At 42.1% G+C, this 26,130-nt stretch overlaps 1 protein-coding gene across 3 annotated transcripts in view; it reads right to left on the bottom strand.

Moving 5' to 3' along the window:
• Usp28 (ubiquitin specific peptidase 28) overlaps window positions 1-26,130 on the bottom strand; it is a 62,119-nt gene that overhangs the window by 19,826 nt on the left and 16,163 nt on the right. For 2 of the 3 annotated variants that reach the window (XM_059267818.1, XM_059267816.1), the window contains exons 2-12: window positions 22,991-23,068; window positions 21,922-22,054; window positions 20,691-20,796; window positions 19,378-19,537; window positions 14,896-14,982; window positions 14,152-14,289; window positions 12,810-12,883; window positions 11,790-11,869; window positions 6,658-6,806; window positions 4,653-4,780; window positions 3,183-3,278 (exon numbers count right to left, since the gene is read on the bottom strand). In XM_059267818.1, coding sequence (XP_059123801.1) covers window positions 3,183-3,278; window positions 4,653-4,780; window positions 6,658-6,806; window positions 11,790-11,869; window positions 12,810-12,883; window positions 14,152-14,289; window positions 14,896-14,982; window positions 19,378-19,537; window positions 20,691-20,796; window positions 21,922-22,054; window positions 22,991-23,068 — 1,229 coding nt within the window. The remainder of the gene's footprint in view (window positions 1-3,182; window positions 3,279-4,652; window positions 4,781-6,657; window positions 6,807-11,789; window positions 11,870-12,809; window positions 12,884-14,151; window positions 14,290-14,895; window positions 14,983-19,377; window positions 19,538-20,690; window positions 20,797-21,921; window positions 22,055-22,990; window positions 23,069-26,130) is intronic. The other variant, XM_059267817.1, reaches the window with a different exon arrangement.

Genomic DNA, 26,130 nt, shown 5'->3' with positions numbered 1-26,130 from the left:
TCCAGCACTCAGGAGGTGCAGGCAGCAGGAGAGGAAATCAAGGTCCTCCTCAGCTACATACTGTCTGAGGACACCCTGGGATACAACAGACCCTATCTCAACAACCACAATGACAGCTGTTAGTTAAATGAGCAGGGTATGGTAGCACACATCTGTAATTCCACCAGCACTTCAGAGGCAGAGGCAGGCAAATCATCATGATTTTAATACCAGCCTGGTCTACATAGCAAGTTTAGGCTTATGTAGTGATGTGTTGTCTCAAAAACTCAAACTAACAACAACAACAAAGAGGAAAATGAAAATATGAGTAGAAACTAAAGGGCACTGCATCTCAGCCAGACAAATGACAGAGGCGGACAGCAAAGGCTGCTCCAGGCGAGGCAGAGGCTTGGTACCAACTATGTGTCCCCTCGAGGTCACTAATGGAGAAGTGACAGATGCCAGCCAGGGTGGAAGAGCCTTAGCTAGCTGTTCAATTCCTAGCCTGCACTTTGACATGCTCTTCCATTACAAGCTTATCAAATTCTGTCAATCCACACTTCATAGAGCAGAACTGATAACCTGGCACAGGAATAAGGCACCAGCTTCCACCTAACATACTTTTCAATAGAATACTTATATGAAACCCCAGAGAAGTTTTTCCTCTAAGAAACTTGTGTTTATTTGTGGCAATCACTTCTGAGTTCCAGCTCTTAGAGCCAACTACTGCATACAAGGTAGCACCTGTTTTGACAAATCAGATCACAGCAAGAGATAGGATAGGATGTAGTCCAGGAGCAGAACATCTGCCTACTGTGCACAAGGCACTCAAGTCTCAGCACAGGGAAAAACAAAACACAACACAGCAAAGGTGATTTCAGAAGTACTGTCTGCCTATTCTGTATAGAAGAAACCATACTTTCAATATCCTACCACAGCTATTTTAGACGAGAAAAAGTAAACATGTCGTTTGTTTTCTGAGACAAGGTCACTTGCAATCAAAGTTGGCCTAGACCTCTTGATCCTACTGTCTCTACTTCCTAAATCTTGGGACCATACGTATGCACTATCACACCCCACCTTTTTGGTTTTCTGAGGTCAAGTTTACGCTGTAGTCCATCCAGGCTGGCCAGACCAGCCTCAAACTCATTCAATTCTTTTGCCTTGGCCTCCCAAATATAGAGATTACTGGTTACAAAGCCTTGAATTATTTTTAGACTTATACACTGAAAGCGATGTATGGGTGTGTTAAGAAAATTCAAATACAAATTATATAAAAAACCATGAAAGTTACCTACTCCACCTCAGTTCTGCATCTCACAGTATATTTATAAGTTCTTGGGTATCTTCCTTGCAGTGTGTCACATACGAACATACAAGTATGTCTGTGTAAGTTAAAAACAATCTATTCATTTATTGCATGTGTAGGAGTGTTTTGCCTGCATGTTTGTGTGTGGGAACCTCTAGAGGTCAGAGAGGGGATCAGATTCTTTGGAAGTGAAGCCATAGGTAGCTGTGAGCTGCTCCATGGGTGCTAGGAACCAAAGCCAGGTCCTCTGAAAGAGCAGCAAATGCTCTTGATTGCTGAATCACTTCTCCCTCCCTAGTCTTAAAATCCTATCCAGAAAGTTAAACTTTGGCCAGTGAGATGGCTTAGTGGAGAAAGCTGCTTGTTGTCAAGCCTGATACTCTGAGTTTGGTCTCTAGGATCCACATGGCAGAAGGAGAATCACCTCCAGAAGTGTCCTCTGACCTCCACATGTGCTCACACACGTACACACAAAATAAGTAAGTAAATAAATGTAAAACCAAAAAATTTTAAGTTATCCAAAACGCAAAACCGTTTGATTTTCAAGCCAGAGTAGGGGCTCAGTAGTTAAAGAACATACTGTTCTTACAGAGGACCCAATTACACTCCCAGCAGTGTGAGTAGGCTCACAGTCTGTAACTCTAGCTCCAGAGCTGAGGTTCTCTTTCGGCCTCCACAGGTACCAGCACTCACAGGTGCACATAATCACACAGAGACACACACAATTAAAAATAAATCTTTTTAAAAAATCAAAAGTAATATTACACTAAGGAAAATACTCCCATTGTCTCACGGATTCTTGGTTTCTTTAAGTTCTCTAATGATAACTGGGCCAGTGACATGGCTCAGTGGAAAAAGGCACTTGTCTTGCAAGCCTGGTAACCTACGTTTGAGGCCCAGAATCCACACAACAGTGGAAGGAAAGAATCCATTCTGCAAGCTGTCATCTCACACATGTTCATTCTTACTTTTTCTCTCATTCTCTCACCCCACATCCCACACCAAGTAAATAATGTTAAGTGTTAATCTTGGATCTGGGTGGAACTTGTGCCCCTTGGAGAAATTAATGATCCAGCAGTGTGGTGGGTCAGATGGGATGGTGGTAGGAGGGAGACTGCTAATAGACGAAGCGGGGAGGGGAAGCCACCCACAGTGTATGGATTTCCTTTGTAAATGTTAAACCAATGGATCTACCTAGACTAGGAAGAAATCAACTGAGATAAGTGGGATTGGGATACATGATGTGAAATCTTCAAAGAATCAATAAAGGTTGCTTACTGAGAAAAAAAGAAAAGAAAAGAAATCAGGCTGACCTTGCCTAAGGAGATCTGGATGATTGTGCAAAGCAAAGAAAGCAGAGTCCTCCAGAAGAACTCAGCACACATCAGAAGCTTTAGCACATGCACTCAGTCAGCACCACACCATCTCAACACTTCCCAAGCCCATTTTCACAAGTGAAATGACCAGGCACAGTGGCCATTGCCATCCCAACCCTGGGGAGGTAGAGGCAGGAGAATCAAAAGTTCAAAGTCACTCTCTTTGAGTTTAGACTCTGTCTCCAAAAAAACAAAAAAGACAAGTGACTGGAATGGAGAGCACCGCCTCTCAAGTCTGTTTAGTCAGAAAGCAGGAGGAGCAGAGAAGATAAAAACGTCAGACATTGCAAAGATGGGGTTCCCTTCATTTATGGTATGCCTGAGTCCCTGAAGTCCTCGGTACCACCTACCACAGACCTTATTAGCTGGCCTTGAAGACTCCTTTACACTTAAAATGAAGGTCTTGGCTATTTCATGAAACACTAGTTATTAGCTCTGAACTTTAAATATAAACACAATCTCTGATCTTACTCTTATTTGCTTTATGTTTCTAAGCATAAAACTGCCCACGGACTCACCTTTCCAATTTTTGTTGCAGAACCTGTATTTCCTCCTTCAACTTTCGAACACTCTCTCTCTTATTTCGAATAAGCTCTTTGCTCTTGTACATGTACCTAAGCAAATGATAACCCATGGATAGAAATATTAGCAAATATTAATGACCAATTCTCAGTGAAGAAGACTTCCTCAAAACAGGCAGTCACAGAATAACCAATAGTATATATTGTTTTTACTTTGGTTTTTGACTTGAGACAGAACCTCATAGCTCACACTGGCCTCCAACTCCCTCTGAGCAATGAGGCAAGGCTGCCTGCCTCTCATCACTGTTACTGAACGCTGGACTGAGGGGGAAGCTGGTGTGGTAAGGTAAGACAAAGAAACAAAGGGACAGAGACAGTACAGGAAGCGGAGCGGTTCTCCACAAGACCACAGCAGAGTAGTCAGTGAGCTTTAGCACAGCCAGAAGATACAGTGTCAATTGAGTAATCAATACAACCAACTTTATTTCTATCTGCTCAAAGAGAACAGAGAGTACAATTTCAAAAACTCCTAATATCAAAGGTATGATTTATTTAACCATACATACAGAAGGGCTGTACAGCACTAAGACGTCACTGACTTACACGTGCAGTACTATCCAACCAAATGAGAATCCCTGATCTGGCAGGAACTAGCAAGTCAGTAAAATTTCTATGGAAATGCAAGGAGCCAAAAAGCCAAATCAGTTTTGAAGCTGTAGCCACTGACAGTATGCAGATTCTCTTTCGCGATAAACCAACAAAAAATGCTAAAGTTTCAGGGGGTATGAGAATGAGATCTGAGATCAATCTGCTTCCTGGCTAATATTGGGTTCTCGTCCTCTCTCTCTCTCTCTCTCTCTCTCTCTCAACACAAGTGGGTCCTCATTAGAAAAGCTTCAGAAAATCCATTTTCCACATGGTGGCTGGAGAATGACAGCCTTCTTTTTTATGTCAAAGCTAAAGGAAATTACGTTCCCCAATCTGGATGAAACAGAAACCTAAATATAACTAGAAACTTAGTTGAGCCGGGAGGTGGTGGTGTAAGCATTTAATCTCTGTGAGTTCAAGGCCAGCTTGGTTTATAGAGCGAGTTCCAGGACAGCCAGAGCTATAGAGACCCTGTCTCAAAAAACAAAACCAAACAAAATTTAGTTGATAGTCCTATGGGTTTGTCTATATACAGTTTTACCTTGATAATATAAACTAGCACCTGTTTTGCATTCTTTATGCTATTGGTTTACAGCATCCATGGAAACAAGATAAATGTTTTGAGCCCAGACTTATGCCTAGCTACTCAATCACATTATTCTAGGAGAGTCTCAGAAATATAAAACTCAAACCTGGATTCACAGAATCGAACTGTGCACATTATCCTGATGTCCAGGTGATCTCCATACACAAATACGTAGCCCAGAGTCATTTCTACTGTTGCACTGTACATCACAAAGTCAATCGAACAAGACTCACCTATCCATATAAATAATCTGAGGAAATTCCAGCTTATTATGAATTTTCTCTGGCTGCCCAAGAGATTGGTTAAACTCAAATCTTGAGAGTTCAAAGGTCAACACTGGAGGTAGTTTGGTAAACCAACGCTATGTCCAAGGTAGAAACATGGGGGGAAAAAATTAATTTCAGGAAATATCCTTCAACAAACTTTTTTTTATATGGAATTTATATTTAAGTCAAATTAATATACAGCATTTTATCTCACATACTAACCTTAAATACTTAGAATCATATTTGGCGAATAAAGCTAAACATTCCTCAGCCTCCAAATTTACTACCTAGTCACCAGTATTGCATTCAACCACCATCCTTAGAAATAACCACTGTGGAATAGAAGAACTAACCAAGCACCAACACAAATCACTCCATAAACACCAGCCATTCAAGACATTAACAGCCTAACCAAAGAACTAGAAACTACAATCCCAATAGCACATAATTAGATAATTGCAGCCAATAATCATCTAAAAAGACAAATACTATAAATATATCACGTACTATTTCTTTACAGCTAACTACTGTTTAAATCCTGTTTATGTATAAAAGGGAAATTTATAATAGTCTCAGGATGTTGTAATTCCCCGTGTTTCTGAGGAAAAGAATGTCTTCCAGTACAGAGTTCTGAGAAGAACGCCAGTGAAGTGAACCTACAATGGTACCCCAGAGTTCCAGAGTAGCAAACGACTGGCTTCATCAAATGAAAAGAACCATTTTTACACACAGACGACAGCTCAGGAAAAGCTGCACCAGCAGAGGAAGTTCGCTCAGTTCACTCACGTGCCAGAGGTTCCGAGGGTGGCTTTCAACATCCCTTTACCAAGGGTTCAGTGGTGCTCCCTTCAGGGACCCTGTTGGCACCAGGTGAATAGACTGACTACCTCACACCTGAATCTTTTCTCTTCCTTCTTTGCTTCTTGAGACAGTCTCATTCTGAAACTCACTAAGCAGCCAAAGCTGGCCTTGAACTTGCAACAATCCTGATTAATCAGTCTCTTAAGTGGTGGAATTACAAGCATGAACCACCTTGCCTGGCTCTTCTGGGTTAAATCTAACTAAACAAGGCATAATGACTTCTGCTAGGGTTTTATTTTTACAGACTTCCCATCCTTGGATAATGCGTAAGTAGTAAACAATATGAGAGAAAGCATCAACTGGCCTACATGGTATGACTCCTGCTAGGAAGCACCAGGAATCCATTCTTTCCTAGAGAAGCTGAGGAGGAAGCTCTCCATATCCTAGCACCTTCTAGAGCTAACACACCTCCACAAGCTCATGTCACGCACCCTATTTTAGTTCAAGTCAATTTCTCCTACTGTAAATCTTGAGTTGGACAGTTCCACAAGCCACAATTTTGCCTCAAAATGTATGAGAGGGGAATAAACCAAACGAGGCAATAATGACAATTATGCTACAACGCTGTTCACTAATTCCTGCCTAACTGAACTAATTACTAACTATCCTAACAAATATTAATTATCTGTGTGTTAACCACACTTTCCAATCCATCAAAAAACAAGAACCCCACATAAATAAATGAATTACATTTTAAAAATGTAAAAGCAAAGGTAGAATTTACAACTGAAGACAATAAATATTATAATAGGGAAAATATTCTAAATGGCATACCATAGGAGTTAATCACTTTTACCCTCCGAAAATATGGAGGCAGTGCGTTCTCCCTACTCAGGTACAGGTAGGCTTCAACAGAAAGAGAGAAACTTGATCATACTGAAAACATCAGAAGCAGCATAAACCTTTACATGAGTAACCTAAATTCAGTTTCAGCAAAAAACTTTATCAAAACATGGAGACTCACTGATTCACATCAACTGGTGAAAGAGAGGAGACAGATTCCAGTTCTGTTCAGGTTACCTAATTCGTATTTCGAACCTGTTTGCCTAAAAGTTCAATCCTACTTAAGTGGCCTTGTCTCTGGCAGAACAAGCAAAAATATACACCTTACCTCTTGTCCATACTTCACCGAATGATCGGAAGGAAGCAGCGCAATGTCACCTTCCACCATGGCCCCTTCCAAACATTCGTCTAAGTTGCGATAACCGTTTACCTGGAGAGGATACTGGCCGAAGGTCTCGTTGTTACAAAATGGCTTTCCTAGGCAAAGAAGGTGGGTGTTAAAGTGTCACCACACCACTTAAAGTCTACTTCTCTGGCTCCACTAAGACAGCACCTTCTAGAATTCAGTAGTCTCCTGAGAACTGGTTAGAAATACACTTAAGCCAGAGTGGTAACTGCCAACGACCCAATGGACCCAGGCATGAACAACGAGCAACCACTAATTCTGCAAAAAGTAAAGCCACCCAATGCACACACCTCCCAATCAAAGGCCTTCATCAAGAGAGTCTTAGCTGGACTGGAATAAGACTGTAGAAGATTCAACCACTTTACAAGAGGGGCAGAGAGGCCTATGTCAAATGTTAAGTATGTAAGCTGGAAGTGTAAACAGTAAATTTCAGACTGGGGGAGCTCTGGGGTTACTACAAACAAATCAGTTTCTTTAAAAAATGTGTTTCAATATGGACATAGTGGTACGCACCTGCAATCCTGGAATTTGAAAGGCTGAGTATTGAGGCTTCAAGGCCATCCTGAACTACATAGTAAGTCTCTGCCTCAAAGAAACAATAACACAAAATATTTCAAGTAAAAAAAAAAAAAAATGATGGGGCTGAAGAGATGGTTCAGTGGTTAGGAGCACTTACTGATCTGAAGGTCCTGAGTTCAATTCCCAGCACCCACATGGCAGCTCACAACTGTCTGATGCCATCTTCTGGTGTGCAGATGCACATACAAAGTACCCATATACATAAAATACATAAATTAAAAAAGGGTTTAAATGGAGCCCACATATACTAAAATGACACTTGCCAACTAGTCATACATGAATCACACTTGGAGGATGAGGATGTAGCTGAGTGGACACCACTGACTCAATATGGCCAGTCCTGGGTTGCATTTCTAAAGGGAGGGGATTTCAGTATTGATTAGAACAGACTCAGAGGCTAAGATGAGAGTTCCAGGTCAGCCCTTGCTCCTTTGTGTAGGGGAATGGGAGTGTGGGGGTGTGTGTGGATTTACTAACACACGCAGGCACATGTGGTATCAAGTTGACTTGGGGCATCTTCCTCAAATGGGGGTAGTCTCACAAAAAATATGACTGTGTTGGCTAGTTTTATGAAAACTTGACACAAGCTAGAGATATCAGAAAGGAGGGAAACTCAATTGAGAAAATGCCTCCATAAGATCCTGCTGTAGAAAATTTTCTTAGTGACTGATGGGGGAGAGAGGCCCAGTGCATTTCAGATGGTGCCATCCTTACACTGGTGGTCCTGGGTTCTATAACAGGACCTGGGTTCTAACAGGCAGGGGCTTGAGAGATGGCTCAGCAGTAAAGAGTACTGGCAGCTCTTCCAGAGGTCCTGAGTTCAATTCTCAGCAACTACATGATGGCTCACAGCCATCTATAATGGGATCTAATGCCCTCTTCTGGCATGGAGGTGTACATGGAGGTATACATGCACATAGAGCACCATATACATAAAAATAAACAAATCTTTTTTTAAAAGATATTTTTATGTGCATTGGTGTTTGCCATGGGTGTGAGTCCCCTGAAACTGGAGTTACAGACAGGTATAAGCTGCCAAGTGGGTTCTGGGAATTGAACCTGGGTCCTCTAGAAGAACCGTCAGTGCTCTTAACAGCTGAGCCGTCTCTCCAGCCCCCAAATAAATATATCCAAAAAAAGCAAGCAAGCAAGCAAGCAAGCAGGCTGAGCAAGTCATGAGGAGCAAGACAGTAAGCAGCATCCCTCCTTGGCTTCTGCATCAACTCTTGCCTCCAAGTTCCAGCCCTGTCCCAACTTTCTTCAGTAACAGACTGCCAATGTAGAAGTGTAAAGCCAAATAAACCCTTTCCTCTCCAACTTTTTGCTTTTGGTCATGGTGTTTTTTTTCACAGCAATAGTAACCCTAGCTAAGGGCTTTTTTTTTTTTAAATTAAAGATTTATTTATTTATTATGTATAGTGTTTTGCCTGCATATATGCCTCCATGCCAGAAGAGGGCACCAGATCTCATTATAGATGGTTGTGAGCCACCGAGTGGTTGCTGGGAATTGAACTCAGGATCTCTGGAAGAGCAGCCTGTGTGCTTAGCCATCTCTCCAGCCCGACAAGGACATTTTAAAATTATGTATATAAATTGAGAATTTGAGTAATAACTAGATATTTGACATTTAAAATGCTCAGTTTTGGAGAACTCGAATGTGGAGATTTAATGAGGACTGTCCCTTACAGGCTCAGGAATCTGAACTTCCTCCCCAGTTTGTGCATTGTTTATTGTAGGCTTAGGACTTGATGGAGGAAGCACATCCCCAAGGTGGTCTTACGGAGTTCATAGCCTCATCTTACTCCCAGTTTGCTTTCTCTGCTTCAAGCCTGCAGTTAAAAATATTATCTCTTAGCTTCCTGTTCCTGCCATCCTGCTGCTGATTGCTGCCACACCTTCCCACCATGATGGACACTTATCCTTCTGGAACAGTAGTCAAAATTAAACTCCATAATTTGCTTTAGTCATGTAATTTTATCACAACAGAGAAGTAACTAATGCAGAACTTGGTACCAGAAAGTTGCTATCTTGTTGGCTTATTGTTATAAGAACCTGACCATGCTGTTTTGGGGAGGAATGTGGAAGACTCTGGAACTCTGAACTAAAAAGTGTTGAATGTTACAGGCAGAGCTTAAAGGACTATTCTAACAGGAGCCTAGAAGACACTAGTACTAAGAGTAATGAGGACTACGGAGGCTTGGCTCTAGAGGTTTCAGAGGGAAGCCAGGACAAACAGCACCCAGAGGCCAGTCCTGTGATATTTTGGCAAAGATTCTAGGCTGCCTTCTGCCCTTGTCCTAGGAACTTGCTCAAGGCAAAATTAAAGCGTAATGAACTGATTTCTTTGGCAGAAAAAATTTCAAGACTACATAATGCTGAATTTATGGCATGCTTATTATTGTTAATGCTTGCACAGGTCTACTGTGAAAAAAAAAACAAGTGGGGCAGAAAGAAATACAAAATGTTTAGTTTGGAGAATTACAGTCAAGGCACATGCTGGAAGAAAGGCTGTAATTGTTAGGAGATCAATGCCTTTAAGGAGATGCCTGCTCTGTGCTAGGACAAAGAGAAGGGCTTCTTCAGGGCAAGACCTTGCCCAGCAAGCTTCCAACTTGTAACAGAGAGCTCCCAGAAAGCAAAAAGAACAAAAGCTTCTGCTAAGGTGATTCAAGGAGGCAAGGATCCATCCCAATCTGACAGCCGAACTTGGCGATATCTGTTGTCCATGTGGTGCTGACGTGAAAGACATTAAGCCCTTTAAAGCTGAAGTCTCAGACACCAGACACTGAGCTACAGGATTTGGCATTTGTCCTGATGGGTTTTGGTCTTGTTTTGATCCAGTATTTCCTCACTATGCCCCCAATCCTTCCTTTTGGTACGAGAATGTGTATTCGGTGCCATTATATGTTGAAAGTATGTAATTTGTCCTTTGATTTTATAAGGGGTTACAATTAAGAGACTGTCTTGAGTCTCAGAAGAGACTATGGACTTTTAAACAGTGTTGAAGACTGTGAAAGACTATAGAAGACTTTGAAGTCAGACTAAATACATTTTGCATTATGATATGGCCATGAACCTCTGGGCGCCAGGGAGTAGAATGTAGTTTAAATGAGAAATGTCTCCAACAGGTTCAGGCATTTGAACACTTGGACTCTAGTTAGTAGTGCTGTTTGGGGAGGCTGAGGAGATAGCCTTACTAGAAGTACGTCACTGGAGGTTGGCTTTAAGAGGTCACAGCTTTTGCCCTGCTTCCAGCTGCTTTGGCTGCTTCAGCCTTGCAGTTAAAGGTGTAATCTCTTAGCTTCCTGCTGCCATGTTGTCCCCACTATTATGGATTCTAATCCTCCAGAACCACAGGCCAAAGCATTTTCTTCTGTAAGTTTCCATGGTCATGGTATTTTTATCACAGCAATAAAGTAATGCTAATATATGGCAGTACTGGGTTATGTTTCTAATATTATCAGGGGCCGTCGGTGTAGCAGTAAGAATGCAGCATAAATTCTGGGTTCAAGTCCCAGTACCAAAAATAAACACAAACAATACATTTGAAAACTAAGCCCCAGTGGTGGTGCAGGCCGGGAATCCCATGGGAGGCTGATGCAGGAGGACTGGTGTGGATCTGAAGTCTCACCCTAGGCTGCATGTAAATTTTAGGCTAGCCTACGTTATGTATGAGATCTTGTCTCAGGAAATAAAAACAGCAACAAAACACCTCACACACTCTTAACAAACCACATCAAAACACCAAACATCAAAAATGAATAAAAATGAGGGAGAAGAGCAGACAGAGGTTATGCAGGGAATGGCTGGCTGTGGGTTCACAAGCTGCTGAATTCAGAGATTTCGATACCATTCAATTTGTACATAGTCAAAATCCTGCAACTAAAAAATAAATAAATAAATAAAAACAAATAAAGAAATAAATAAAATAAAAGTTGCCGGGTGATGGTGGCGCACGCCTTTAATCCCAGTACTCCGGAGGCAGAGCCAGGTGGATCTCTGTGAGTTCGAGGCCAGCCTGGTCTACAGAGCAGGAGCCAGGATAGGCACCAAAACTACACAGAGAAACCCTGTCTCAAAAAACCAAATAAATAAATAAAAGTTATGTGCCCAGCCAACAGTTTACCTAAATATCCAGTGCAGACAAGCATTTCTGGCAGTTTGACTCCATAAAATCTGAGATTAGATGTTCCATCAGGAAAAGCAACAGAAGAAATTAAGTAGCATCACTGCCATCAACACAGATGTCACACAATTTAGCATGACAGTTCTAGGACAAAGACTTTGTCCACCGCACAGATGAGACTAAGGAAGGATGCTGGAGCTCCAGACTGTGTCCACAGTCACATAGAGAAAAGCAGAGCCACTGTTCAGCCCAGGGTTTGCGGGACTTTCAGGTCTATCCTGTCTCCCTGAAAGGATACAGCAGTAAGGACCAGTCACAGATAGGAACCAACCCACAGGACAGACTTTACCTTCTCGAACCCCTTCCGTCAGGAAAGTACCATAGAACAGCTGCACCATGGGATTTTCAGATTTATTCCTGGGATTGCTGCTATTTAAAAGAGAGAGAGAGAGACAGTTCTGTGTCAGCTGAATAAATACATGTTCACAAAACCCAAGTGTATTCAGAAACAACAGTAGTCTACTTTCATTAACCACAGACTGCCACATGGCAGCTAAGGAAGCAAGGGCTTACTTAGTTCAGTGTAGACACTGACTGACAAGAAGATGCCTGGCACTGTGCTGGAAATGCAATGTGTGAAGTCTGACCTTCAAAGTATTAGTCTTTAGGATGTTAGGGAGTCACACATGGTGACAAATGTATCTATACAGATGTTTACAGACATTTGAGATAGACACCCATGCCTGATGATATGTATATATAAGGTAGATAATAGCAGAGTAGTAAGGAATGGACTCCCCCAGAGTTGTACAATAGAATTAGGATGCAAATTTCCTTTTCCTAAAGCCGATCTTACATTGTAGTGACTCTGTAAGTTTCCAGTTGCAAACTACTTCATGGTACTTTTATTCTCCAACTTCAGACTTCCAACTATTTTCAAAAGCAGGTTCTTGGCAGCCACATCAGAATGATACATGTCCTTGTGGCCCTGTCTGGGGTAAATGACCCCAATTCTCCATGAATGCTAAGGAGATGCCACAGGTGAGTGACATTAAATCTAATGGTTCTATATCATACACTACATCCACATCTAGGACTCATTTACCTGCTTTTAATCACATCTTATAACCACTCAGTTAGTTGGGGATCTTTCACGAGAAAGGAAAAAAAGGCTGCAGGTTAAGGGGACAATCTAGATCACTGGAGGGAAAGCCAAAACAGAGCTACACAATGAGGAATAGCTCAGTGGCCACCAAGAGGTTTGGAAAACACCAGCAATTTCTACTTGAGAAGAGTGACTTTCCCCCACCATAATTCTCAGTGGTCAATGTGAGTCGGAAGGATGTGCAGACAAACCCTCAACACTCACTTAACATTAACAGCTAGCTGGAACGCATCCTCCAGCCAATCCAGGAGCTTGTGTGTGAATTCACTCACATCTTGCTATAAGAGAGGCACAAATTGCAGTAAGTTAGATGCAATACTGTACTCAGGGAAACGAAGGTTTGCCCTTAAGCCCACAATAAAGATTCTACTCCTATGACATAATCTCCTTTTTAGGGGCCAAACTTGCATAAGACACAGGAACAGGGGAGCCCAGTGACTAGAGACAAACTGCAGGGCATTAGTGAGATCTGACTAAGGTAGGTCAGGAAGGAAGTGGAACTCTGTAGGGCTGGCCACATCTGTGTGTGACAGAAAAACAAACACCATCTCCTATTAGGTATTTTTTAAAAAGATCCAAAGAGCAGACGAGTCCTCTAGAATGCTATGAAAACTGATGGAGAAAGGCAACTTTACACACTGTCTTGAGAACGCTGGTTAACTACATGGCCATTAACTGGAGAGCAGATTAACAATATATGCAGAAAGAGGCCGGAGCAACAGCTTGGAGTTTAGTGGCAGGTGGAGAAAGGAAAGATTCCATGACTAAAAGAGAAGTTTGCTCAGAAAAGCTGCAGAATTCAGCTTTAGGTGGTTTCAAAAAGGATTTCTATCCCGGAGTGATGTTGCAAGCCTGTAATTCCATACTCAGGAGGCTGGGGCTGGATGGAGGATCAGGAGTTCAAAGTCCACCTGGGTTCAATACTGAGATTTGTCTCAAAATCCAAACCAAATTAAGATTTCTACCTGGGCCATCAGACAAAGGACTTGACTTTTCTCAATTATCCTTTGCTATGGTTCACTGAATTACTTTTCAAATTCCTTCCTGCTTCAACAGCCTCTGTTAACTCTGTTTTTTTTAATCCCCCTGGTTATTGGAGACATCTTTCTAAGTAGCCTTAGATGGCTTGGAGCTCACTGTGTAGACCAAGTTAGCTGCCAAAGTGCAGTAATCTCCTCCTGCCTCTGACACCCGTGGACTAGGATTAAGGCATGACCCATCAAGCCCAGCTAGGCTGCTACTCTTTCTCCCACCATTTCTTCCTCCTTCGGCAGTGCCAGTATCCTGTGTAATTCTCATTCATGCCATGGACTGCCAGAACCCCGTGTTACCTCTCACTCATGCCCACGGACACACAGCATGCACTCTCTCTCAGCACATTTTCTGAGAGTAAAACAAAGGGCAAATGAGGTACTTGTAGCATCCTGCCTAGCTTTGTTCAGAGCCTGTCACACAATAACAATGAAAACAGCAGTATCACATTAGCAAAGGGTGACTTCAAATACTCAGGCTTGAAATAAAACAAGAGAACAAAACTACCAAGTACCTGCTGCTCCTCTGATGACCGGAAGGCTCCCTTCAGCAAATCCAGGGCTGCAGAAGGATCTACAAATTTTCGATTTGATCCCAACAACAGAGCAAACAAATACTGAAGCTCTTGCATAAACATGATATTTCTCTTTTCCTATAGAAAACACAGCCACCTTATAAGATCTCATTTGGAAAGTTTGAACAAATAAAGAGAAAAGTTATCAATAATCACTCTCTAATTCACATTTACCAAGCTCTAGTTAGATCAGTTAGACTAATAAAGAGGGACCAGATAAGGACAGCAAGGTGTTACTCTAGAGCAAAGAGTAAGAAGCCAGGGGACATGCTGTGGAGCAGACAGAATACTCTGATATTTGAGCTGCCCACCACCTTAAGAGAATGCACTACAGCAAGGTGGTAAGAGGAATGCAATCAGAGCACATTGAAGTCTCTAAGAAGGGCCAGGCCTCTGCTCTGTATCCCTTGACCTCAGCAGCCAATGGCGGAAGAGAGGGTAGCATCTGGAACAGAGGTTCTGAGTGTCCCCAGGACACAGCACAGCACTAAGATCAGAACAGTACCTCACTGCTGTTGGGACTGTTTTCCTAATTGTATTCCTACTAACTGGACACCTTCCTAAACCCTTATTCTTACACAAAGGAGGGAAGAGAGAGACTTAACAATGACATGAGTATCAGCACAAGCCAAAGTCTATCACATTCAGTCCAGCAACATAGAATCTGCCTCAGAGCCAACTTACAGTGTGACTTCGACAGTTTTCAAGTATGTTCTGTGGTAGACTATAGCTGAGAACAAGTCTTCGGAATTCAGGCAACTGAAAGAGAGACTAAAAGAAAGAAATTCATTTTCAGCCTCTTCTAAAACAATTAGAGTTTTTTGTTTTGTTGTGTTTTGTTTTTGTTTTTGTTGTTTTTTGTTGTTGTTGTTGTTGTTTTTAAATTAACTAACAGGATCTTATTAGATAATTTAGGCTGGTCTTAAACTCCTGATCCTCCTGCCTCAGCCTTCTGACTGCTGAGACTACAGCATGTATAATTAGAAGTGCAGATGTCAAAGCCAGGCAGGTAGCTCAGTCCATAACCCCAGTACTCAGGAAGCTGAGGCAAAAGAAATACAGTGAGTTTAAGACCATCCTGGGATACTGAATTTCAAGCCAATCACTACACTGTGAAATCTTGTTTCTAAATAAATAAACATTTTCTTTCATTTTTAAAAGTATGCATAACTGTCAACCCAGCAATTTTCTTTAAGAAAATGATTATACACAAAAAATAATATAAACATTAATTCTTTTAGGTGAAAAAACAAAAGAAAGCCTAAAAAGAGGAATAAACAATACTAGATTAATACATACAGATATAAACATTAGTAACAGAAAATTATGCCAGGCGGTGATGGCTCATGCTTTTAATCTCAGCATTTGGGAGGAAGAGGCAGGCGGATCTTGTGAGTTCGAGGTCAGCCTGGTCTACAGTGAGATCCAGGACTGGCACCAAAACTACACAGAGAAACCATGTCTCAAAAAACTAAAAAAAAAAAAAAAAAAAAAAAAAGAAAGAAAGAAAGAAAATTATGTGTCATTAAAATGATACTGTAGGTGGGCAGTGGTGGCACACGCCTTTAATCCCAGCACTCAGGAGACAGAGACAAGAGGATCTCTGTGAATCCCAGGCCAGCCTGGTCTACAGCATGAGTTCCAGGACAGTCAAAACTGTTACACAGAGAAACCCTGTCTCAAATCTCCCCTCCCCCAAACCAAACCCCCCAAAACAGATATTGTAGAAGCTGGAGTTAAGAGCACTTGAATCCTGCAGAGGATTGAAGTTTGGTTCCTAGCACCCACAAAGGATGTTGCATAACCACCTGTAACTACAGCTACAGAGAATGCAACATTCTTTTTCTGGTTCCTTGGGCACCTGTATGCACATGGTATGCATATGCAGACATGGACACAAATAAAAACAAATCCTTAAAAAAAAAAAAAAAGATGTAGAAATGCATTCATAATTTACTTACTAAGCTGCAGGAAAAGAAGCTGACAGGAATATGTGTATCAACATGAATAATCTCAGAAATACACTTTTTTGCAGGTGACAGAAGCTGGGCATGCAAGCTCAGGCCTATCATCTCAGCACCCAGGACACTAAATCAGAAGGACTGCCTCATGTTCAAAGCTAGCCTGGACTATACAGTGAGTTTTAGGGCCAACCTGGGTTGCATAGCAAGACTCTGCCTCAATCAATCAATCCATAAATGTTACAGAAAAAAGTATAATTCTATTTAAGCTTAAGAACATAAAACTATACCTTGTTTAAGGCTATACACATGTATGATTAGGTCTGTGGGGGCAGAAGGTGCTAACAGACAGGATTCAATAGCACAAGGATCTTATAATACTCATTTTAAAATGACCTGCACATGTGTGTCCCAGTGCACACTCAGAGGCCACAAAAAGTGTTAGGTGTTCTCCTCTACCATTCTCTACATATTCCCCAGAGTCTGGGTCTCTTCTGGAACCTAGCATGGTTTCTAAGCTCGGCTGGAGCCAGCCAGCCCAATGATCTCCTATCTCCACCCACTTGAAGCTGGGGTTATAGTCATGTGCTAGATGTCTGGCCTGTTACAAGGGATCCAAACTTTGATGCTCATAATTGTACAGTAAAGTGTATTTAACTGCTGAACCATTTCTCTAGCCCTTGTAATACTCACTTATTATCCGAGTTGTAAGTACAGCAGTTTTATTCTGGTGTGTGTGTGTGTGTGTGTGTGTGTGTGCGCATCCTTCTGCTTTAGCTTCCTGAGTCCTAGAACTGTAAGTGTGTACCACCACGCATGGCTCTCAGTCACCCACCTTAAACCTTAAACCTTAAACTGGCCCTCTATTCTTTGATTTTGCACCCCAGTAACTCATAGGTCAGGATCAGACTGCAGTCTTTCCTACTTTAAAATGCTTACATAAACTGTCAGTTGAATGTCTCTAATTCCAAAGTCTGAAACACTTGGGGGTTTTGTATATGATAACCTACTGTCAACTGGTTTTCCTATAACCTTCAACAACTATTCCAAAATCCATCTGTCCTTTCACCAACTTCTCAAAAGAAAAAAATATGGCCGAAATCAATTCATAAAGAAAACATAAGTTTGTTCGGCATCTCTCACATGAGTAAAGGTTAATGGCATTACGAATCTAGTGTGTGTCTGTCTCCACACATACATAAGATAGATGCAGGAAGTAACTGACTGATAAGAGTCCTAATTCTACCTTTTTGTTTGTCTGTCTGTCTGTTTGAAATGACAGGGTCGCATAGGTCTTGGCTGATAGGGAACGCACTACAAAATCCAGGCCGGCCTTAGACTTGCTGCAATCCTCCTGCCTCAGCCTCAAAAGTGCTGATTAGATCTGTGCCACCTCACCTGTTTTGCTCCCCATGACATACACTTGGCTTTTGAGTTCAAGTGCGTATTTACTGGGGGCTAGGGAAGCAGCCCGCACACCTCAGTTAATGTGTATGAAGTCAGAGGATAACTTGCAGGAGTCAGCTCTCCCCAACCCACCCCTACTCTCCATTCTTAACCAGCCAGTTCTAGCAGTCTTGCTCTCTCACGTGGGTTATTTATTTTCTACTTTTCTACTCACAAATGTTCTCTAACTATATGACCCAAACCCTAGCCATCGTCACACCTCTGCTTAAAAGTCTCCTTATTGGTCAAGCCATCCCTGACCAAGCCACAGAAGCAGCAGCTCCTTCTCTCTAGCTGAGGCACCCTTACTCTCCTTCACAATGCCTTTGTAGCACTTATCACTACCTGATTCTGTTGACTGATCAACCCACTGTTTTAAGTAAACTCCAGGAGAGTATGGGCTTAGTTTTAGTCACTGCTGTTTCCCAGGTCCTAATCAGAGCCAGGCACATAGTAAACTATGTTTGAAGTGTTTTGGCTTTTGAGCAGCGGGTTGGATGCCACAGAACCATTTAATGAACAAGGCTGCAGGCAGGGAGAAGGAATGATATTGTGGTCACATGAAGCTTATGGTGCTCGGGAAATACTTTAAGTGCATTTTGTTTTATTGCATTAGTGTCTTGCTTGCATATAATATATGTGTACCATGTATAAGCCTGGTGCCCATGGAGTTCAGAAGAGGGTACTGTACCCCTGCAACTGGCGTTAGGGATGGCTATGAGATACCACGAGGGTACTGGGAACCAAACCCAAGGTCCTCTGCAAGACTAACAAGTGCTCTTAACTGCTGAGCCATCTCTCCAGCCGTGGGAAATACTTCTTGATAGCTAGTTCTAAGAAAATTCATCCATCTTCATCATCATCAGCTTCAACTCTTATAGTATTCTTTTCTGACCTAGAAATGCATACAGTTAAATTAACTCCTATGTAGCATCTCATACAAGGATGTAAAACACAGGCATCGTGAACTGAGTACATCCACAGCCTTACTGGCAGCTTCCAGCACACACAAACTACTCCTCTTATGTCAAACAGCACTCAACCACCTGGTTATTCCAGTGAGACCCTGCAATCTTTCTCATTCTTCTCTTGCAGGATTTTATCCCCCAGAAGAGTGTTTTCTCAGGGCTGAGGATGTGGCTCGGTAAGAGAGTGCTTGTCGAGCACACACAACACCCTGGAGTAGATGGATGGATGTGTCTATACCTATATTTATACTGAATTCATGCAGATAGCTGGCATAGTGGTACATTCCTATAATGGTAGTACATCCCTGTAATACAAGCATTTGGCAGATACAGGCAAAAGAATCACATATTTAAGACCAGCCTGGGCTACATAATGACAGAGTCTTTTTACTTCTCTCTTTCCAGGATACCTATCTGCTATGCCTCTACTCCAGGCTACCCTCAACAGTACTCATTAACTGCTGACCCTAAACATTTAATATATTTGTATTTCAGAACTTCCTAGTTTAGACATCATAAATTCTCAATCTAAAATACACAAAAGTAACTACAGTGTGTTCTTACACATGTATGCCAAGTAGAGATCAGACAACTTGCAAGAGTCAGTACTTTTCTCCCACCACGTGGGGTCTTGATCAAACTCATGTCACCGAGCTTGACAGCAAGTGCCTCTATCCACTGAACTATCTGGCTAGCATTGTTTTAACTTTCTGAAGTCATACTTCATATCTTTCATTTTAGCAAGTTACTAAATTATATCCAGAAGAAAATAGCTCTTAAAAAAACCATACCTGAATAACAGCACTGAACCAACATGTGTTGCCAACATTTTTCAGCCCAACTGGCCAACCATCCATTCTCCTCCAGTTATTGGGATTGTGGTTTTCTCCCCAAACTTCACAGCGTTTTCGCTTTGAGCGTTTAGTTTCTGCAGAGTTTGTCTCATGCATTCTGTAGTATGCCCACACCACATATCAAAAGAAAAAAAAAAAAAAAAACAGTTTAAAGAGTGATTTACTGCACAAAGGATGATATTGGTAATGTTGCAGATGATTCAAATGGCAGAAAAACCATCCAGTGGACAACCACTGGCTATGTAACAGTTCCTCATGTACGTAAAACTCGAGGTTTAAATTCAAATTGAAGCCCTTCTATACAGAGACTATTTCTAGTAAGTTACTCAATGAAAATGAGTTGAGATTCAAGGCTATTCAAGCCTCCCACATTAAAGGTTTTCATTCAACCATGATATCCTATAAAAGGGCTTGCCAGTGAAAGGGGGAAAGAGGCACTGTGCAAAAGCTAAGAGCCTCCAAACTGCCTAACACAAAATACTCTGTTCTATGTTTCTCTGAAAAAGAAATTCAAGAGATATAAGGAAACAAGTCCAGAAATCAAAGCAGGTTTACAGTTGGATGTCTGTGAACCACACAAGACAAGTACCATATCAGTGCCAATGCTAACATCATATCCTCTGCTCACCTGAGACAACAGTATAGCCCTCAGCCTGTCAGTGGCTATATTTATCAGGCACTTAGGCTAGGCTGTTGTTTTTCCTTAGTAATTGGAAAAAACAAAATTTTGTAGGCTTCTATTCAAAATCCTCCATGCTTGGCTTTTCAAAGTGAACTAAAAGCCAGAGTGGTGGCACACACCTGGAATCCCAGCACACTGGAGGATCAGGGAGAAGGGTCATAAATTCCAGGTCACTCTGAAACTCAAAATCAAAAACAAACAAAGACAGGCAGATAGACGGATTGCTGGGGGGGGGGGGGGGGGGGATAATAAGCTAAAATTGCTCCTTAAAGAAACTTGATCTTGCCGGGCGGTGGTGGCGCACGCCTTTAATCCCAGCACTCGGGAGGCAGAGCCAGGCGGATCTCTGTGAGTTCGAGGCCAGCCTGGGCTACTAAGTGAGTTCCAGGAAAGGCGCAAAGCTACACAGAGAAACCCTGTCTCGAAAAACCAAAAAAAAAAAAAAAAAAAAAGGAACTTGATCTTGGTGCGATAAAGGAACAGAATGACCCCTGAGTAGCTTTCCCAGAACATAATACAACAAAGCAACAAACCACAGGGAACAAAAAGCATAAATTAAAGCAACAACCTATTAAGTTCTCTGCCATCAGTTTGAATCTTAGGAGACTCCAGTAGACTCAATGCAATGGCTGCCTGAAGGTCATCTTTGTTGTCATGAGTAAGGTCTATCACTTCTGTTAGGAAATAGATATGTGATTAGTTTGTGTATAGGAAGTAAGAAAAGATACAAACATTTTCTAAATCATATGTATTCCCTAAGTCTCACCACAGGGGCTCCTCTGTACACAATCCTGTAACTGTCTAAAGTCAAACAAACAACTTACCATTGAACTGTAATCTTACCCTCCCCAACAGTTCAAAAGTAAGCGACTAATACAATTCATCAGAGACTGGGAGATGGATCTCTGCTTAGTGCATGCTGCTTAAGCATAAAGAAAGAGCTCAGATCCCAGTATCCACGGAAAAGGATAGGCATGCTAAGTACATGCCTACAATCTCAGTCCTGGGAGGCAAGGAAAGTAGGATTCCAAAAGGACTTGGTGGCCTAGCTGCCTAGCCAACTGATGAGTCCAGGTTCAGTGAGCAGCCCTGTCTCAAAAAATAAATAATATCGAGGGGCTGGAGCTCAGCAATTACGAGCACCTATTGCTTTTGCACAGGACCCAGCACCCACATGGTGGCTCACAACTATCCGTAACTCCAGTTCTAGGGATCCAATACCCTCTTTTGGCCTCTGAGGAACACTAAGCATGTACACACAAGCAAAACATTCATATACATAAAAATAAGTAGAACTTTAAAAATAAATAAGGTAGAATGTGATAAACAAAGACACCTGAAGTAAACCTCTGGCCTGCCTACACACACACACACACACACACACTCACACACACACACACACTAAATAAAATTCACTAACATTCCACAAACTCAAAAATACTTTCTGTATCTGGAGGTTAATAACTTTTACCATTGTAAAACATCAGCTACATATAAAATATCCTAGCAAAGGATAGTCAACTGCTTTCTATAGTGAACGGAGGACAAGCTTTATGAAGTTGACCTATGACCTAGTAAGCATACTAAAACTATAAAAACTAGTCAAGAAGGAAAAACCATGTGAAGTCAGCCTGGGTTACACAGTGAAACAACAAGAGAGAAACCATTTCAAAGCTTGAACTCAGGCCTGACTCTCAGCAAGGGTTCAGTGACTAGTCAAAGGGTCAGTGTGATAAATGAGGAATCACAGTCACTATCTTCTGCTGGTACAGAGAAGGACCAGGACAGGCGAGACCTACTTGCTAGCAGTTCTTTGTTGGTAGCACTCCCTTCACCTTCAGGTGATTCGGTAGCAGCTGGGTCATGACCGGGCTCCTTAACTCTTTGGTCAGTGAGAAGGCTGACAGCCTGGGTGATGTCACCATTACTGGCCTAAGAGGAAGAAAAATAATCACAAAATCCAAAAGGAAAGCATGGCAGAACTGGCAGTGAGCAGCATTTGGGGTGTTACTCTTTTACTACCATGGTGACACAATGAGTCAGCCTAGGCATGGCTCCGGGGCAGAGAGCAGAGGAAGACAGTGAGGGCAGGAAGCTGAGGCACCTGGAGCTGCATCAAGCGACAGGACAAGACTCAAGGTGCTTGGATTTTCACAACAAGAAAAGCAAACCACAGCCTCCATGGATGGTGCAGTCACGGCTCCAGGAGCCTAACTTCACAGACCAGTTATGGCACAGTGAGTCACAAAAGGGGACTGGGAGCCAACATAGGTGACAAGTCAGCCTGGACAGTAGAGTCATGAGTAGTCACCGTATTTTATAAAGGAGGCATATCTGTTTCAAACTTCTTACCAGGAAAATATTCGAAAAGGTACAACAATAGAACAAAGAAGCGAACCTCTTACACCCACTGCTTGCCCTCAACATTCTCCAGTCACAGCCAGTCATGCTTTATCTACACTGCCTACACCTGCTGGCTATTCTGAAGCTAAGTGTCTTACCATTTCCTTGGGTAACATTTAGAATGTATCTTTTCAAATTATAACCAGCAATGCTTACAAATAACAACATCACACCTGAAGAGCAGCCAACTTCTCTGCTGGAATATTTTTTAGTTTTTTGTTTGCACTGAGGATCCATATAAGGTCTACACACACGAAGCACATGATGACGGGATTCCCACAGGCTTCCCCAACTGTAAGTTCCCATCATCTTCTTAACATTTCTCTATTGAGAAAACTAACCATCTGACCTGTAGGGTTTCTGTTCCTATGTTCTGGCCTGGTATAAAAATAGCTTGAACTGACACACCTGTGAGGTGGAAAGCTGCTTCAGAGCCTGTCAGCTAAGCTGGGACTGGAAACCAACCTTTAATGCTTCATGAAGGAAGGAAGGATCCTGGATGCCTGTGATTTCTCGCAGCTGATTTAACAGCATCTGGCAGCTCTGTTTTTGAGAAACAAATAAAATCATATCAGTCGGAAAGCAGACTTGGGTACCTCTCGGACAGACAAGCCCGAGTCTTGCATTTTACACTTTAAAGCGCTGACAAGCTCCACAAGCCAGTTACTGATGGTCAGACACGTTCTAAAATGCAGACTCTATCATTCTGTCACAGAAAATACTTTGGGCAGTTACAAGAGAACTATGACTCCACAGAAAACTCCAAATACCGACGGGACAGTCGAAATTGGGCAGCCTTGAGGAGCCTTGGGCTCTCTTCCCTGGGACAGTGCGTCAGTAGGTCAGATAAGGAGTCCAGGGAATCTGCATGGATGTGCGGATGAGCTATTTTAAGCTTTACTGTGGATGCCATTTGTGTGTGTGTGTCATTTTCACTGACAATAAGCTTCTAACCATGTAATTAACAAATGGCTGGTACTACTACCTTAAAAAGGAGTGTAGTTAAAGCTAGCACTTTCTGAATTATCAAATAAGACGTATAATTCCAGAAGAATGAGCTATGGAATGAATGCTTCCATTAGTCTGAACCATGGAGAAACCTAACTAACATCCAGCCACACAGATCATCTTAAAACCCTTCCGCAGCCGTAAGTGCTCACACTTCCATCCTGTTTGGCAGTCAGAGCCAAGACAAAGCTCTGACAATACAAATGGACAGGGACAGCTCAACAGAGACAACGGGCTGGCCAACATGAGACACGATGGTCTTTCAGTCAACACTGAAACGGAACAGTTATAGCATATGCCAGTAAGCAACAATCTCATTTATTCTGCACTACGGTTGTGCCAGAACAACACTGCAGGCCTCACCAGAAGTTCACTCAGTCATGGCTCAGAGAGGCGGGCTCCATTTACTGCCAGCTGTAACCGAAACAGTGTCCTATGGTCTCCAACAGCTGAGGGCCCGCTGGCAACGCTTAAGTACCACAACTAGAAACAACTGACTGGACAGCCCTCCCCAGGCCTGGAAAAGGGATCAGAGCCTTTCTCTGGTCACAAATTCTCTGGTCAGAAGCTAGAAATGAATCTTCCCACTGAGGCAGCAGTCTTCAATACTATGGGTCCTGACAATCCCAGCCACCAGAAATGGGCTGATTATCAGGCCAGAAGGGCTGAGATTTAGGCTTGGTAAAAAACAGAAAATGTAAGCTTTTTTTTTTTTTTTTTTTAAAATAAGGTATTAATTTCCTTCCAGATGAATTCTAATTCCATTGATTTCACCATGTTAAAAAAAAAAAGTGTGTGAATCTATGAATCTAGAGTCTACAAAATTTTCTGGAAAACAAAAATCAACAAACATACCCACGCCAGGCAGCGGTGGTGCACGCCTTTAATCCCAGCATTTGGAAGGCAGAGCTAGGCAGATCTCTGTGAGTTTGAGGCCAGCCTGGTCTACAGAATGAGCTCCAGGACAGGCACCAAAACTACACAGAGAAACCCTGTCTCAAAAAACCAAAAAAAAAAAAAGAAAAAGAAAAAAAGAAAAGAAAAACAAGCATACCCCCAAAGTTGTGGAAGAATGGGAGGGGACAGGAGGAGCCTGATAATATCAAACTAGAACAAAGGCGGAAATGAAAAACAGACCCCAATAATCACAACTTCATCTGGAATTGCTGAGCGCCATCAACCACCATGACGCATAGAGACAGTAACAGTCTCAGCAAGAAGTGTTTGCTAACATAACCACTTACTTATAGCCTTGTGCTGTTCTCAAGGGTCTGTAAGCACTAAATGATGCTGATTTCACCCAACTACCACAGCAAACTCTCCTAAGAAACCCGTGTAAGAAATAACTTACACAAAGTTATTGCTGAGGTGAGTGTGCTCGAAGGGCCTCTAAGGAGACAAAGACAGGAGCAAAGGCCCTCAAAAAACATTTTCCCCCGTATTGTGACCTTGAACTTTGCATGGTAATAAACTTCTGTTTTTAAAATTTTGCCACCCTTTATCCTATCAAGAGTGATTAGTAGTACAGTGTGTTCTAAAAAGCTATCATCAGGACGTCAGGAGGTTCAATACTGTGGCATTTGACTGACTCAAAGGTGCCATAAATTACTCCCAGAGGAAACCCTGCTACCACTGGAATTATGCCAGGACCTAGTGACAGTCCCAGTCGCTTACCCCAGCTTCTTGCAGCTGAAACTTTCTCCTATATGCTGAAGAACCCAGCAATTCCAGGTGTAGTTCCTGGCATTCAACAGGCAATTCTTTTGCATGTTTCTCAGCAACAAAACTACACATGGCTGAACCCACTCCTGGCACCTTTCTATTTTCCGGAACATAAAGCATTTGATTGCAGTGTTGCACAAGAATTCACACTGCAGGTCGCTCCTCCAGTGTTTTAAGTGTTCTGTTTCACAGGAAGGCCAACACACACACAAGTGGGCCTGCTTCCCACTCATTCCTTCACACACAAGTTTTGTTTTCTCTTTTGCTTTTATGCTAAATCACAGTGCAATCTTCTAAAAGACATTTTAAACAGCTGGTAAATGATGTAGGGAATAACAGTGGGTACAACTTGACTGTTATTCATAACAATATGATAGTGGGATTGAGCCTAGAGCTTCATGAAAACTAGACAAGCATTCTACCAACCAAGAGTTCATTTCTAACCCCAAAACATTAACAAAATTCAATTAAGTGTTAATTTTGTAAATGTTTTACTTTATATGTACAGGTGCTTTGCCTACATGTCTATATGTCCATGCCTGGTGCCTGGGGAGGTCAGAAGAAGGATTACATCACTTGGAACTGAAATTACAGTGTGAGCTGCTATTTGGGTTCTAGGAATCATACCTAGGTTCTCTGAAAGAGAAGCCAGTGCTCTGAACCACTGAGCCATCTCTCCAGCTCATTCAATGTTAATTTTACAAGACCAGGTGTGATGGCTCTTAACTTGAATCCCAGCACTTGGGAGACAGAGGCAGAAGATTTCTGTCTGTCTTTGCCTCCTGAGTGCTGCTGGGATCAAAGGCATGCTCCACCACCTTTGAACAAGACTTTATTTTTACAATGGCAAACCAAAGTCATCATGCTGCTCCCAC

This window comes from Peromyscus eremicus, chromosome 7 (genome assembly GCF_949786415.1).
Source record: "Peromyscus eremicus chromosome 7, PerEre_H2_v1, whole genome shotgun sequence".
NCBI lineage: Eukaryota > Metazoa > Chordata > Mammalia > Rodentia > Cricetidae > Peromyscus > Peromyscus eremicus.
The sequence above is the reverse complement of the archived record's forward strand: the minus strand, read 5'-3'. Positions and strand labels throughout refer to the sequence as shown.